A 13,828-nucleotide genomic window follows, 5' to 3' on the forward strand; every position below is an offset into this window, starting at 1 on the left:
TAAGGCACGGCCACCCTTCCTGGGCTCCCATCTCGCCAAATCTCGTACTCTGCAGTGTGTCATTGACTAAATGCCTGAGTTTGCTGAAGTCAACCTTCCTAAAGTCTAGCACTTCCACCCTACTAGTTACCTTACCCACTCTATGCCTTATGATGAATTCTGTTATTTGGTGGTCACTGTCCCCCAGGTGACCACTGATCTGCAGGTCCCCTACCATGTCATCCCCTGTTGCCAATACCAGGTCCAGTAAGGCAGTCCCCCTAGTGGGACCATGTACATCCTGCGTCAGGTGGAGGTCCTGTACACAGGATAGGAACCTGTGTGAATGGTGGGAATTTGCTATTGTCAAACAGCTGCTGCAAGCCTTAAGCACCAGGCAGCAGTGGTACATTCCTCACCACCTTCAAGCATCTGGGCAGGTAAAGTGGATGAATAGGACAATTAAGGAGTCGTTAAGGAAGGTGGTAAATCAAACAGGTACAGACTGGGATTTTAAACTTCCTTTGATCTTAGCTGCTTTCCAGAGCCAGAACCACTTCGGAACCAGCCTCCAGCCCTACCAGAGTCTATTTGGCAAATGGATGGCTCTAATACCCACCAGGGTTATCCCATACCCAGACAGCCTGGACAATCCACAGCCCACAGAAATTACTGAAAGGGTAAAAGAGCTCCCATATCATTTGAGGCAGCAGGAGCTCTAGATTAATGAGGTTATTCAGCAAGCTCGGCTGTGGATGGATAAGCAGCTCGAACAGCTTCCAAGGCTATGGGACATTGGATAGTCAGTCATATATCTTAGACTCACTCCAAAGGCACATGTGCTAGAGTCCAAATGGGTCAGACCCTTCACTATCATTAATCGATTGAGCCCAACTGTGGTCCAAATTGATAAAGGGGAATCTGAGAAATGGGTGCATGTGTCACAATTGAAACTGTTCAAAGGGGCAGAACAAACCTAACCCTGAATCTAGCCTTGTCCTAAGAGGATATTTCCCTTCATCGTGAGAAGAGTGGTTCAAGGAGTAAAGGAATAAAACAGCCTGACCTTTGAGGAATTGGGTGAACAATCTCTTGACCCGTCGGCCACCCTTCTTGGCTAACAGGAAGGAATGACTCTGTGCTGTCGGAAAATACGCATCAGATGAGCTGATCAGTGCTCATCCTGATGTGGAGGCAGGGAAAGGCCAGATAAGTCCCTGACTTATGACGGCCACCCTCCTATAGGTAGTCACCCCACTGGTCTACAAAGACTTGCATTTAAGCAGGCACGCACCTCTGACTAATTTACCTGACCCCTTTCCCCTACCCTCCTGAGCCAATTCTGTTTTGTTTTGTTTTGTTCTAAGTGCTAAAGCTTTCAACATGGAGATCCTAGGTCTGCGGGGAATCCTTTCCATGTGGATCCACCTGCTTACTGCCAGCCTTCACTGTGATTCAAACAGTGAACTGACATTACAAAGCAAAGATGTCAAATGCTGTCTGGAGGTACCTAGCTGTAATGACAGCCTGTAAGGCACCCAGGACCTACGGTGGCCGACTTGCCATCAGAAAGGCTGCAAACCTTGGGCCGCCCACTCCTGGTGGATTTGGAATGGCATAAATGAATTTAACCTGCATGATTCCTCCCACCTTGTCATTTTTCTCAAGTCTAGATGCGATCCCCATGCAGGGTGTGTTTGCATAGGATTGAATCCTGGTAGAGAAATCCAGGATGCCCAGGGTGGTAAGGTCTGGAAAACAGCTAGAATTCCCATTCCAGCAGAAGGAAGGGTGGATGCAGGACAGACTGACCGGGTGCACTGGGCACTCCCATGCTTTTAGACTGATCCATTCACCCAGACCGACACCTGCCCCACAGTGTCCACAACCATACTCTCTCCACCACCACCTTTCCCCTGTTCCTGTATAGCGTGGAACATTTCCAGTCCCCTGCCTGCTGAGGAACACACCATCCAGTTGTGCTGGGGCAGTAATAGTACTAGTCCAGATGCCCCAGCATAAATGATCACCAGCTCCCCAGAAGCACAGTCGGCTGTCAACTTCACCCATCCAAAATCTGAACTCATAGACTTTACCTTCAATGCCACCAGCTGCTCTGAGGAATGTCCCCTATCCAGCTGTGGAACGCTAATGTATGACTTCTCATTATCCAGCTCTGGACTGTGGGAAGCTTCTATTTCCAAAGACTCCCCAACCATAGTCACAGAAATCATAATCCATGACAAAGCAGAGAGACATGAGATTAGACCTTTCATAGTAAAGCAGGATATCAATAAACCTTTATTGACTAATAAGACACAATCCCTATGGAATGTCACTATCAATCTGCAATCCCACAGCATCAACCAGCTGTATCCACAGTATGCCAATTATGTCATCCTGCTAAGTACTGGATGGCAGGCATGGACTCAGCAGGTCATGTATGAGGCCTCCAACAGCTCTGGATCCAGTGGCCCATGACGCTGACGATCACTAGACATAGTGCTGGGAGCAATTGGGACTGGCACTGGTATCCTTAATACCATGAACACAGAGGTGCTCCGAAACAGATTGGCAACTGTGGAAAATCTGCTTCACCAATTGGACAGATCTACAAGGGACAATTTTGAAACCTCTATTCAGTTAAGTGTCTCTATTGCCTCCCTTATGCAGTGGATAACTCAAGTAGCTTCCCAGGATTCCCACACTCTGACTGAAGCTATCATAGCCCTAGGGCAAAACACCTCTTTTGCCCTCATGTGTACCCAGGCCCAGGTATGGTACCTAGATGTAATTTAGGGTATCATACTTCAAGGCCTGAGAGGACACATCCCTCTAGAACTACAAAATCTGTTCAGAAAGGAAATCAGGCAGTCTCCACAGTTAACCCCTTATAACCAACTCATATGATTCGGGTTTGATCCAAATTTATGGTCCATCAATCTTATAATCACGGGGGTGGTTAGTGGTAAAATAAATCAAGTATTCCCAATCATAGCATTGGGGAGCCTGATCAATAACACTTTTATGACCCCACAGACAGGCAAACATTGGGCCTAAAACAACCTAATGGCCAATTTAAAGCCATCACAGTCAATAACTGTGAGAATGTTGGCTCCGGTTTCCTTGTGAAGAACTTATGTTACAGTCCCAAACCCTTTGCTTTGACCCTGATTTTTCAATTTGTCCCTATGTAATGTTCAAAGACCCCAGTGCTCAATCCCTACTTGTCAGCATTGGTTTTGGATGTGTTTGTCTCCATACCCTTTGTAAATCTATTACAGTGAATTAATTTTATAATATTACTGGCCTGCAACACAACATCTGTCTGTGTAATGTCAGATCCATCACTGGGTGTGACATTCAGTACAGAAAGAGGACCGTGCTACATCAGTCAATCACCCCACAGTACAGTCTCTCTCAATCTAAACTTACCCCAGTTCATCTCGGTATATCCGCCCCAAGCCCTCAGACATGCTACCACACCCCCAGAACTCTAAAAAGCCCTATAAGCATTACAGTCCCAAGCCAAGAAAACCTATACTATCATCCAAACTAATAACCACCAAGTCACCCAGGTACTCACCAAAATCAAAGAAGTTACCCAGTACACCCTAATGATAATTTTAACATTCCTAACTGTAGTCCTGTACTGTAAACTCATTGCCACCCTATGTACTGTACATGATAAAATGGATGAGGCTAAAGCATTAGGCTGAATATTATAGTGACATCACCCTGACAGCCAGTGTCAAGGTGGGGAATAATGTAGCAAGAAACCTTTTTTTTGCCTGCCCCCCCACTCCAATGTGGAGCCTCTCCGTATAGCAAAAAGACCCTTTTGCAGTATTTGCCCTCTTTTCTACCTTTTCTTCTTTCCTTCCTCTTCTTCTTTTATTATATTATGATACATATATTTTTAAATATAAAGTGTACTTGTAATAAAGTACACCGACCGACCGACTCTCGGGACTGAATTACCTCCCCCCCCGCAATCAACTGCCCCCAGAGCCCTATTCATCACAGCAGTGCATTAATCAAGCTTCATCAACAGACTCCCAAGACTGCACGTACCTGTGGACATGACCCCTGGGGCTGACAGCTGCCATCCAGCAACCACCAAGGGGGACGTCCCATGAGGTCAACGACCCCTGGATTGGGTAAGCCTGAAAACTGGGGAGTCACCAAAGTCTGCCAAAGAGGGATAAAAGGCAGCAAAGAATGACCCCCAATGGCACCCTCTTTGACCTGACCAGCACCCTGCCTGCCCAGACAGAAGAACCAGCCGGCGACCCCCTTCCGAAGCAACATCACACTGAAAGAAGCCTCGACTGGCCGTCGACGACAGACTCCAGCACTTGGGGATAAGTGTGTCTTGACATCGGTGCTTAGTGTTCATAGCTAGCTACTGTGAATGTATGTGTGTGCGTGAACGTGTGTGTGTTTGAGGGGATCAGCTCCAACGTTTATGAATTGACTTTTGCATCCATCTAATAAACTAGAATTTTATGCTGATCCTGTAAGTTGGTCCTTTGTAGCCAACACTACCACCTAAAAAGCCTGGAATGCCATCACCAGTACTATCTCCAGAAGATCCTTGGCATAAAGTGGGAGGATTGTCACACAAATGCCAGTGTCCTCACTGACACAAACTCTACTAGTATGGAAGTGTTAATTATTCAATATAAGCTGCGGTGGACAGCACACTGTATGCTCATGCCTGATGCACGTGTACCAAAACAACTTCTATACTTCGAAGTCAGCCAAAGACAAAGGACACGTGGGGACCAGAGGAAATGTTTCAAGGACACCTATAAGGTGAACATTAAGAAGTGTGGCATTGACACCACAAATTGGAAAAGGCTAGCCTAAGACAGGGCTACGTGGTGATGTCTTGTGAGAGGAGGACATCTTACTTCAAGGAAAACCATCTTGCCCTGGGGGAAACAAAACAACAGAAACAGAAGTAAAAGAAACAAGACCAAGAAAACTGTGGTCCAACTCTCCCTTTAACCACCACCTGTGGCATTTGTGGCTCTAGGATTGGCCTTCCTAGCCAAAAATGGACTCATTTACATTGAACCGTTGACTACTACCCTCTGAGCCCAATGATCCAGCCAATTTCCTTTCCACTTTACAGACCATTCATTCAATCCATACTTCCTTAGCTTACCTGAGAGAATGTTGTGGGAGACGGTATGAAAAGGCTTGTGAAAGCCAAGGTATATCACATCCACTAGTCTCCCCATATCTATAGAGCCAGTTGTCTTATCACAGAAAACAATCAGGTTGGTCAGGCATGACTTATCCTTGGAAAATCCATGCTGACTGTTCCTAATCACCAGGGATCCTGGTGTAAGCCAAAATCCACTTTTTCCCATGATTAAAATGAAATACCACTACATATACATTTATGTATTAGAGGTGTTTCATTTTAATCAGAGAAAAATATGGATTTTGGATTTTTTTTTTAACCTGAAAATTGGGGATTTTTTTTTTAATCAGAGAAAACCAGGATCCCTGCTAATCAGTTTCTCCAAGTGGTTAGAAATAAATACCTTGAGGACCTGCTCCATGATTTTTCCAGGGGCTGAGGTTAGGCTGACCAGTCTGTAGTTCTTTGTCTTCCCTTTTTTAAAGATGGGCACTGTATTTGTCCTTTTCCAATCATCTAGGACTTCTCCCAATCTCTATACTGCCCAAGGATGATTTGAATATCAAGTAATCAGAAGTAAAGCTAATCAACATCACATACTGGATATTTTTAATCTAAATATTGTTATATTTTTTCTTAATCAAGTTTTCTCATAGAGATGTCTCAGCACTTTTTAGAGTTTCCTTTTCCCATTTAGTACCATTTATTTTATTTTTAAGAGAGATGTATTTCATATTTTTTATCTTACTGAATTCATTCACCAGCAAATGAAACATTTCAATAATTGTTTTGTAGTAGGTTTAATAATATTTTCAATTAAAATATATGAACAAAAATCAGTTCCTTTGCAATGAGTCTAAACCACTCCCAAATGAAAATAGGTCTCCATTCTTCAAACAGCTCTGCTTAGAAGTGACAGTGGTCAAAACTGAGTCACTCTCAAAGGTACTTGGGATTTCTTAGAAGTTTATCAAGATTTAACTCAGATTAACCTAAGTGGTGGCCTGTTGGGATAGAGCTGGTTAAGAAATGTATTGACATAAAACTGCATACCTTTAGATCTTTAATTTTCACCTGGTATGTAAAGCAGGACCTTTCTGAGGAACCAATAGTAGGTGGATGTTTCCAGGAAATATGAATGCTTCCATTTTCAAGGACAATGGACACATTATTTGGAGGATTCAGTTTTTCTGAAAATAAGCAGAGAGAAGAGTAAGCATTTCATACTCTTTCAGTATGTGTTCATATGAATATAATACAGACGACGTAACATACACTATTCACATTTTTGGGATAACTGACACAGGATAAGGCTTATTTCACAGGAAGCTGCTTTGTTGCAACTGTTACATATTTACTGGCATGCAATAACTTCACCTAGACAAAGAGCCAGCTTCTATTGCGTGATTGAATCATTGTTTTCCTATGAGAGGATAGCCTCTGAAATGTGTACTCAGCATTGCAGACAAGTGACCCAAAGACCTTTGGGCTGTTGCTAGCTCTATGTTTTGTGTATTGAACAGTGCATTGTGGGATACTTGCAGTGCTTTGTGGAAGTCACTGCAACTCTGAAAATAGCATGATTCCTCCCATGATCTGCCTTCTTTTGGGTAATGAGTGCCATTCTTAAACTGTTAACAGACCATTATGGACAAAATTGCTCCATTTTGGTATGCATGATAGATTGTGTATGCATTTATTGTTGCTGCATGGCTGCAACTTCATAAGCTAGCAGCTGTAGAACGAAACAGCTTGTTAAATGGGAAAAAAAATCTGTTTAAGAACTACTTAAGCATGCAAAATGTGCTCAGACTGGTGACACTAATGGGCTCCTATAGACATGCAGTGAGGCTGCTCCAATATGCTGTAAACACAGCATGTCAGAACAGACTTGATTGATCAAGTCTGCTGGAGCACAGAAATTAATGCATACCAGCAGCATCATGTGTATCAGCGTCCCCACACTGAAAAATGGCAGTGGGGTACTTTAAAGCTTGTTCATTGAGCTTTGGTTCAAAGTGACTTGCCACCACTTTTCAGTGTGGGGATGCTGATACACAAGATGCTCAGGCGTTTTTAATTAGCGTGGCTTGCGCACACCACGCTACTGTGAAAATCTTTACTGTCTGAGTTCCCAGGGCCTGGAATAGACTCTCCCCAGAGGTGGTGCAAGCACCTATTCTGGATACTTTGAAAAAAAACTTGGATGCCTATCTTGCTGGGATCATTTGACCCCTGCTGACTCCCTGCCCCTTGGGCAGGGGGTTGGACCTTATGATCTTGTGAGGTCCACTCCAGCCCTAATGTTTATGGCAGATAGACAGATAGACAGATAGATAGATAGTGGCATTTCATTTTGATCACGGAAAAATGTGGATTTGGGGTAACTTTTTTTAACCCAAAAATTAGGGATTTTTTTTTTTATCAGAGAGAACTAGGATCCCGATTAATCACCCTGCTCACCAGCCCTCTAATGACAAGTCACAGCTGTGCAGGTGAGGGACAGTCAGAGAAGCACTAACACTGATCAACATTTGAATAGTTCAAAGTGCAATGTATAACAAGGCCCTCTGTTGCTGCAGCCTCGAGGGAGTTTCAAAAACACCATGCATGTTTCTATTGTTTTGTGTTGGGTTTTATTTCACAATTTCCATTTCACAGGAAGTTAAAAATTGTTTTGGTTCACTTCAAAAACCAATATTCCAAATTGAAATCTGTTGTAAGTGGGATATCTTGTGTTTGGGTCAGACTTGCTCATAATTTAATTTCAAGTAATGTCGTGAAATGCCATTGATATAAATCAATACAAATATGATCAGAATGTCACTCAGAGTATAGATGAGACTCAGCTTTGGGTGTGGGCTGTGTTCTGAAATAATTTACAGTGGTGCAAACAGTGGTACTGTTGAAACAACAGTAATGGACTTCTTTTTGCTATGATTTCAGTGGAGACATTCTAGATTTTCTCCGGTGTAGCTGAGGTTAGAATCAACATTTAAGGGCAATTATATATTTATAACAAAAATGTGAATCAGAGTTAAACAGGAAACTACCAACACCTACTATCAAAGCTTTTCACCTCTTAGACAGCTATAAAAATTTATGACAGACAATGAAAAGATAAATTTATATGATCAGCAAAAATGATCATTTCAAGTGCATTGTCTTCAAATGAATTGTATAATTTTGACAAAAACCCTAGAAATAGAATTCTTCATGAAAAATCTTCCTTTCAAATATATTTCCAAAATTAAGAAAATTATTTATTTTCAATTTTCTCTTCTCTGCCTACTGCTTTTCAAGTGCAAAAAAGGGGGAAAAGGGAAATAAAGTGGATAATAAAGAGGGGGAGAAAGGACAAGGAGGAGGAAATTAAGGGTAAAAGTCAATCTTTTCCATTGGAACAATCTATGAAGATAGTCAAAATTTAAAAATAAATCACTACTTTTCAAAATGTGCAGAATAAATATTTTCAATATTTTTATTTCTTTTCATAAATAATCTATCATTTTTCAAGGAGCTCTAATTATGAATAATTATTGTATACTAGAGACAAAAATACTTTTTTTGGACCATATCAGCTTTTGAGATTGCAGAAGTTTTACCCAAATATTAATGCATATGAACAGTCATACTTGTCTTCCTCAGTGAAATCACATTGTGAACATTTGATAAAAATATTCAATAACAGAAAACACTTACCTATTCTCTGAGGGATAAAGGCTTTGTAATAGGTATGTGTTCCTAAATTATTTCTTAAATCCTTTACAGATACGTTTATTTTGATTTTGCTTGGAGGTATAAAATATACTTCTTTGAAGTGGCAACCAGTGTTTTTCTTGTTTATATTTTTAAAATGTAGCTGGCATTCATAATCTCTTTTATTATGCCTGTGGGAAGCCAATAAGAGTATTTTAGAGCTCAGAAGATTTTGAGTATTGCTTTATTCTTGTTTAAATGAGACTATTACCCAGGGGTGGGCAAAATATGGCCCATGGGCTGGATCTGGCCTGTGGAGGGACTTTGTTTAGCCCACAGCGAGTCCCTTGACCCCACCTGAATTAGGCACTGCCTGGCCCATGGCATGTCCTGCTGCCTTCTGGGTATGCAGTGGAGGTGGGGGGGGAGGGCTGGCAGTGGTGGGGGGATGGCTGAACAGAAACTTCTGCTCATCCACTGCCACTGCTCAGCGTGGACAGGCAATCCAGAGCAGGTGCAGAGCAGGCCGGCATTGGGGCTGTGATCCTAGGTTCTGGGTGGTCTAGAGCTGGTTCCCTCTGCTGGGCTGAGTCTGGAGTGGGCGCTGGCTGGGGTTGGGGCTGTGTACATGGGTCCCTGCCAGTACCATGGGGCTTGGGCCAGTGGCAGTGGCAGCCAGAAGGAGCCAGTGGGGGCACCTGGGCTGCCTAGAAAGGCGGGGCAGGCCGGGGTCAGGGTTGGGCCTGTACACTGTTGGTGGTGGCATGTTGTCAATGGCTGTTGTGGGGGGAGGTACTGACTGGCCTGTGGCAGCTCTCCAGAACTGCCTATGTGGCCTGTGGGCCCAAATAATTGCCTGCCCTTGCTCTTACCTATAGGAAAGAAAATACTGAACATCTTCAGGAGCTTCTGTTTTAATACCCCACGTACAATTTAAATTAGAAATGTTGTATATGACACATGAGAGATTCTGAATATACACTGTAACCAAAAAACAAAATAAAACCAGGATGAGGTGCTGTTGCAAATTTTACATTGTTTCTTATGATAGGTCCCAGCACAAATCCATGAGAAAGAGATAAAGAGATGGATCCCAATTTCTAGAAGACAGCTAAAGTGACAGGACATGTCTGCCACTACCTCCAGAACAGTTGGAATCAGATAATATTTTTACTTGTTTTGCCAGGAATTCCTCCATTAAACCATTTGCAGACAGGACAATTTATCTTGCAGTAGCTAAGTAAAACCACCACACTCTGGATTCTGTAGCGACCATCTGCTATGGAAGGAAAGCTCCATAAACAACGCAGTGGCAAGGGAAGTCCAAGGGAACAATAGGTGGTTTCTTCATTTTACTCTGTAGAGCAAAGGTAGTACTTTTGTAGAAGCATTGTACTTCACCTATCTTTCCCACTGTGTAGACTATGAAATGAGATTATTGGCTTTGAGACAATGTTTTTATATCGCCCTCATGATTAGGGAGTCTACCTAATTCGAGGAAACGGCTGGCCAATTTCGCGGGGAGATCCTGAGGCCAACCACCATTTTCATGGGCTGAGCGCAACGGGTCCCCTACACATCTAATTGGCCAAGGAGGCCCCAGGGGTCCCACCTCTCACTCCTGATTGTTTGTGAAAGCTGTCCATCAAACAGCCCCACCCCTCACTGCCGATTGGTTGTGAGGGTGGTCTGGCATGCAGCCCTGCCCCTCACCTTTGATTGGTGGAGATGGGTGAGGCCACGCATCAGGTAGCTCTCTCAGTCAATCAGCAGCCAGGGGCAGCAGCCCTTTGTGCCGATAGCCCCCCACCCTGCCTTTCCTCCTAGCAGGCTGCCTGACTGGGAAGCCAGCATTTTATTTTCAGTAAGTTGGGTGTTTTTACAGCAGCAGCAAGCCCACCAAAATCATGGAACCCACCATTTTTCATGGATCCTGTCATTTTTCATTGAGCCTGTCTGAATTCACAGCTTCCACAAAAATCACATAATTGCAAATTTGGTAGGTCCCTAATCATGGTATACCTCAGGTGTTAAAAACAGTGCATAGAAAAGAAATGGTTAGCATTGGCCAGATCTTAGAACTGAGGTAGGTTATTGTCATGAAGTTTTAATATCTTAATAGTATGCAGAAAACAAACTGACCAGGAGTAATGTAAATAAACTCCGTCCAATTACTCTCCACAATAACCTTCTTTGTTCCACTCAAAAGAAGCTGTGTTTTAACTTTAGCTACAAAGCCAGGATATAAATTGAGACTTATCTTCTTTTCTGTTTCTGAAGATCTTTCCTGGAAAAAAGAAAATGGAGATTTGCAATATGATTAACAGGACTGTGTGTTATATCTGGGGCTCCTGGTTTTCTCTGATTTAAATCCCCAGTTTTCAGATTAAAAAAAGTAACCCAAAATCCACATTTTTCCATGATTATATACATACATACATACATATGCATACATACGTATGTGTGTGTGTGTGTGTGTGTATATGGAAAGATATATATATTAGTGAGGTTTCGTTTTAATCATGGAAAAATGTGGATTTTGGGTTACTTTTTTAAATGCAAAAATTGGCAGATTTTTTTTTAATCAGTGAAAACTAGGATCCCTGGATGATATAACTGTTTATTAAAAAGAAAACCAATACAGCCTAAATTCTTGAAATCAAGTGTTATATTTTAAAATTAAAATTATGTGTAATAAGTAGGGCTGTCAGTTAAGCACCATTAACATACATAATTAATGCAAAACAGATTAACACAATTTTTTAAATGAGCATTAATCACTCACATCCATTTTGACCAGTGGTAGGGAAAATACGGCCTGCACCTTGCCCTCTCCAGACCCAGCCTGGCAAAGCAGAGCAGTTCTGGACCAACCAGAACCTGCACACACAACCCTGACCTGGGCCTGCCCTGCACCTGCTCTGGATTCAGCCCAGTGGAGCAGACCACTTCTGAACCAGCAGGAAAGCACATGCACAGCCGCGACCCCAACCTACCCCACAGCTGCCCCAGACTGCCTGCCCACACTGAGCGTGGCAGCAGCAGCAACAGCTGGGCAGAAGCTGCTGATGGCTTGGGAGGAAAGTGGCCCCTCCCCCTTGCCGCTGCCATGCCCTTCTTTCTGCAGCCTCCCAGATCCCATACCCAGGCTGCCCTGCAGCTGCTCTCCACTGCTACCACTGCCGCCTCCAGGCTGCCCAGCAGAGCAGTGGTGTCAGTGCAGAGGAGATACAGGGCAGCCCAAGCTGGGCTCCAGGTGGCTGCAGCAAGGGCTCAACAGTGGTGAGGTGGAGGGGCCACTTTTCCCCTGCAACAAGCAGCAGCTTCCACCTGGCTGCTGCTGCTGCTCAGCATGGGCAGGTGAGTCTGGAGCAGGCATGGAGTGGGTCGGGGTTGGGGCTGTTCACACAGGTTCCAGCTGGTCTGTTCTGGCTGGTGCAAATCTAGAGTGGGCCAGGGGTGGGGCTAGAGCTGTGTGCTATTGGTGGCCATGGGGGAAGAGCCCCAGGGTGCACAGGCTGCAGGCCGTTGGGTGTGGGGCCCCGGTGCTGACTACTGTTTAACAGCGCAATCAAAATTCCGAGGAATTGCAACTATTTTTTTAAATCTCACAATTAATTGTGATTGTTGTTTTAACCATTTGTCAGCCCTCGTAATAAGTGACTTACTTTCACTTCTTTAGTTGAATTGAGAAATTTATAAGTCAAAACATATATCACATCATTCATCTCCATTTCGTCCCTCACATTGCTGTTCCACGATAGAATAACTCCAGGCCAATGTTTGGAAACTCTCAGGTCACTGGGTGCCATAAGAGGAGCTGTGAACAGAATGATAGTTACACTTATTGGATTATATGTGGGTCTGGAAAAGTACACCACATATAATCAAAAGGTTGTCTATTATTTTCTACTAAGAGGTTTTGTTTCAGTTGCTTATAACTTTACTAAAGCTTAATTGTTTGGGCTGAAATTTTACATGCTAGGCATAAGCTACATCCCTGTCTTTTGGTGAAAAAAATTGGCCAAAAATAGTTCAGCCATTTCTGAGAATGAGGCCTGCTTTGTCTCATTTTAGAAAGTTCTCAAGGTCTTTTTCTTCCAGTTCATTAACACGCAGGCTTTGGAACACAAAGTTGAAATTTTGAAGTGTGGTTTTTGTGTCAGGTCTAGATTTTTTGCCACCCCCATTAAAATCCACCTGAATTTAGCTTTAAAAAAATCCCCAACACTTAGCATACATTCATCAGATGATATCTGAATTGTCTCTACTAATCCCCAAATAGCCTGTCTACAAGAGGAATGCTCAGAAGCAGGTCAGATCTGAACTTTCTCTGCAATTATAGCTCTGGTTGGCGTAATGACTGACTACCAGATCTAAAATCAAAACAACTGCCTCATTTGGTTTTTCAGTGCCCTCTGTGGTAAGCCCAGGCAGCAGGGTGAGGGTGCACAGGGAATAAAAGGTGAATCTTCAGTGAGAAACTGAATAGCTTAGAAAGAAGAACCTTTCAGTAGGACAGAAGATTGGGATTAGAAGCAGAAAGCAGGGAAAAGACTTGGACTTGATGGTAGGGTATTAGTAAAGAGACAGGGATGGCCTGGAAAAGAAACCTAGGACTAAGAGCTAAAGCAGTGGGTGGGAGCGCAGATGGCTATCCTAATAACTGTGCTGCATTCCCACCTACATTAATTAAACACAAAGTGTGTTAAAGGAACATGGGTACAGTTGTTAAGTCACACCCTCAAAAGTTAAAAAAAAAAACGAGTATTTTGAAACCATATTGCAGCCTGTGTGCAATAATGCAATAGGTATGCATTATCATATTTATAATGTACACATTGTTAGTAATCATATGTAGCAGGGAGCCCTGGGCTCCTGTTTCTTTAAGGAGAGAAAAGGCAGCAGACACAACCCAAATAGCTCAACAGGGGCTAGCCACAAGAAGGAATGCAGCAAAGAAACACTGCTGCCTAGGCAAAGAGCTGTACATTA

The 13,828-nt window shown here is 43.2% G+C and overlaps 1 protein-coding gene across 1 annotated transcript in view; it reads right to left on the minus strand.

Annotated features, from left to right (window-relative positions):
* Positions 1 to 13,828, minus strand: part of LOC109303360 (interleukin-5 receptor subunit alpha-like) — a 102,733-nt gene that overhangs the window by 57,057 nt on the left and 31,848 nt on the right. The window contains exons 4-8 of the mRNA XM_019525564.1: positions 12,502 to 12,653; positions 10,976 to 11,120; positions 9,706 to 9,814; positions 8,837 to 9,024; positions 6,188 to 6,324 (exon numbers count right to left, since the gene is read on the minus strand). Coding sequence (XP_019381109.1) covers positions 6,188 to 6,324; positions 8,837 to 9,024; positions 9,706 to 9,814; positions 10,976 to 11,120; positions 12,502 to 12,653 — 731 coding nt within the window. The remainder of the gene's footprint in view (positions 1 to 6,187; positions 6,325 to 8,836; positions 9,025 to 9,705; positions 9,815 to 10,975; positions 11,121 to 12,501; positions 12,654 to 13,828) is intronic.

The sequence above is a fragment of the Gavialis gangeticus genome, unplaced genomic scaffold, assembly GCF_001723915.1.
Source record: "Gavialis gangeticus isolate Ggan-Ray unplaced genomic scaffold, GavGan_comp1, whole genome shotgun sequence".
NCBI classification, from domain to species: domain Eukaryota; kingdom Metazoa; phylum Chordata; order Crocodylia; family Gavialidae; genus Gavialis; species Gavialis gangeticus.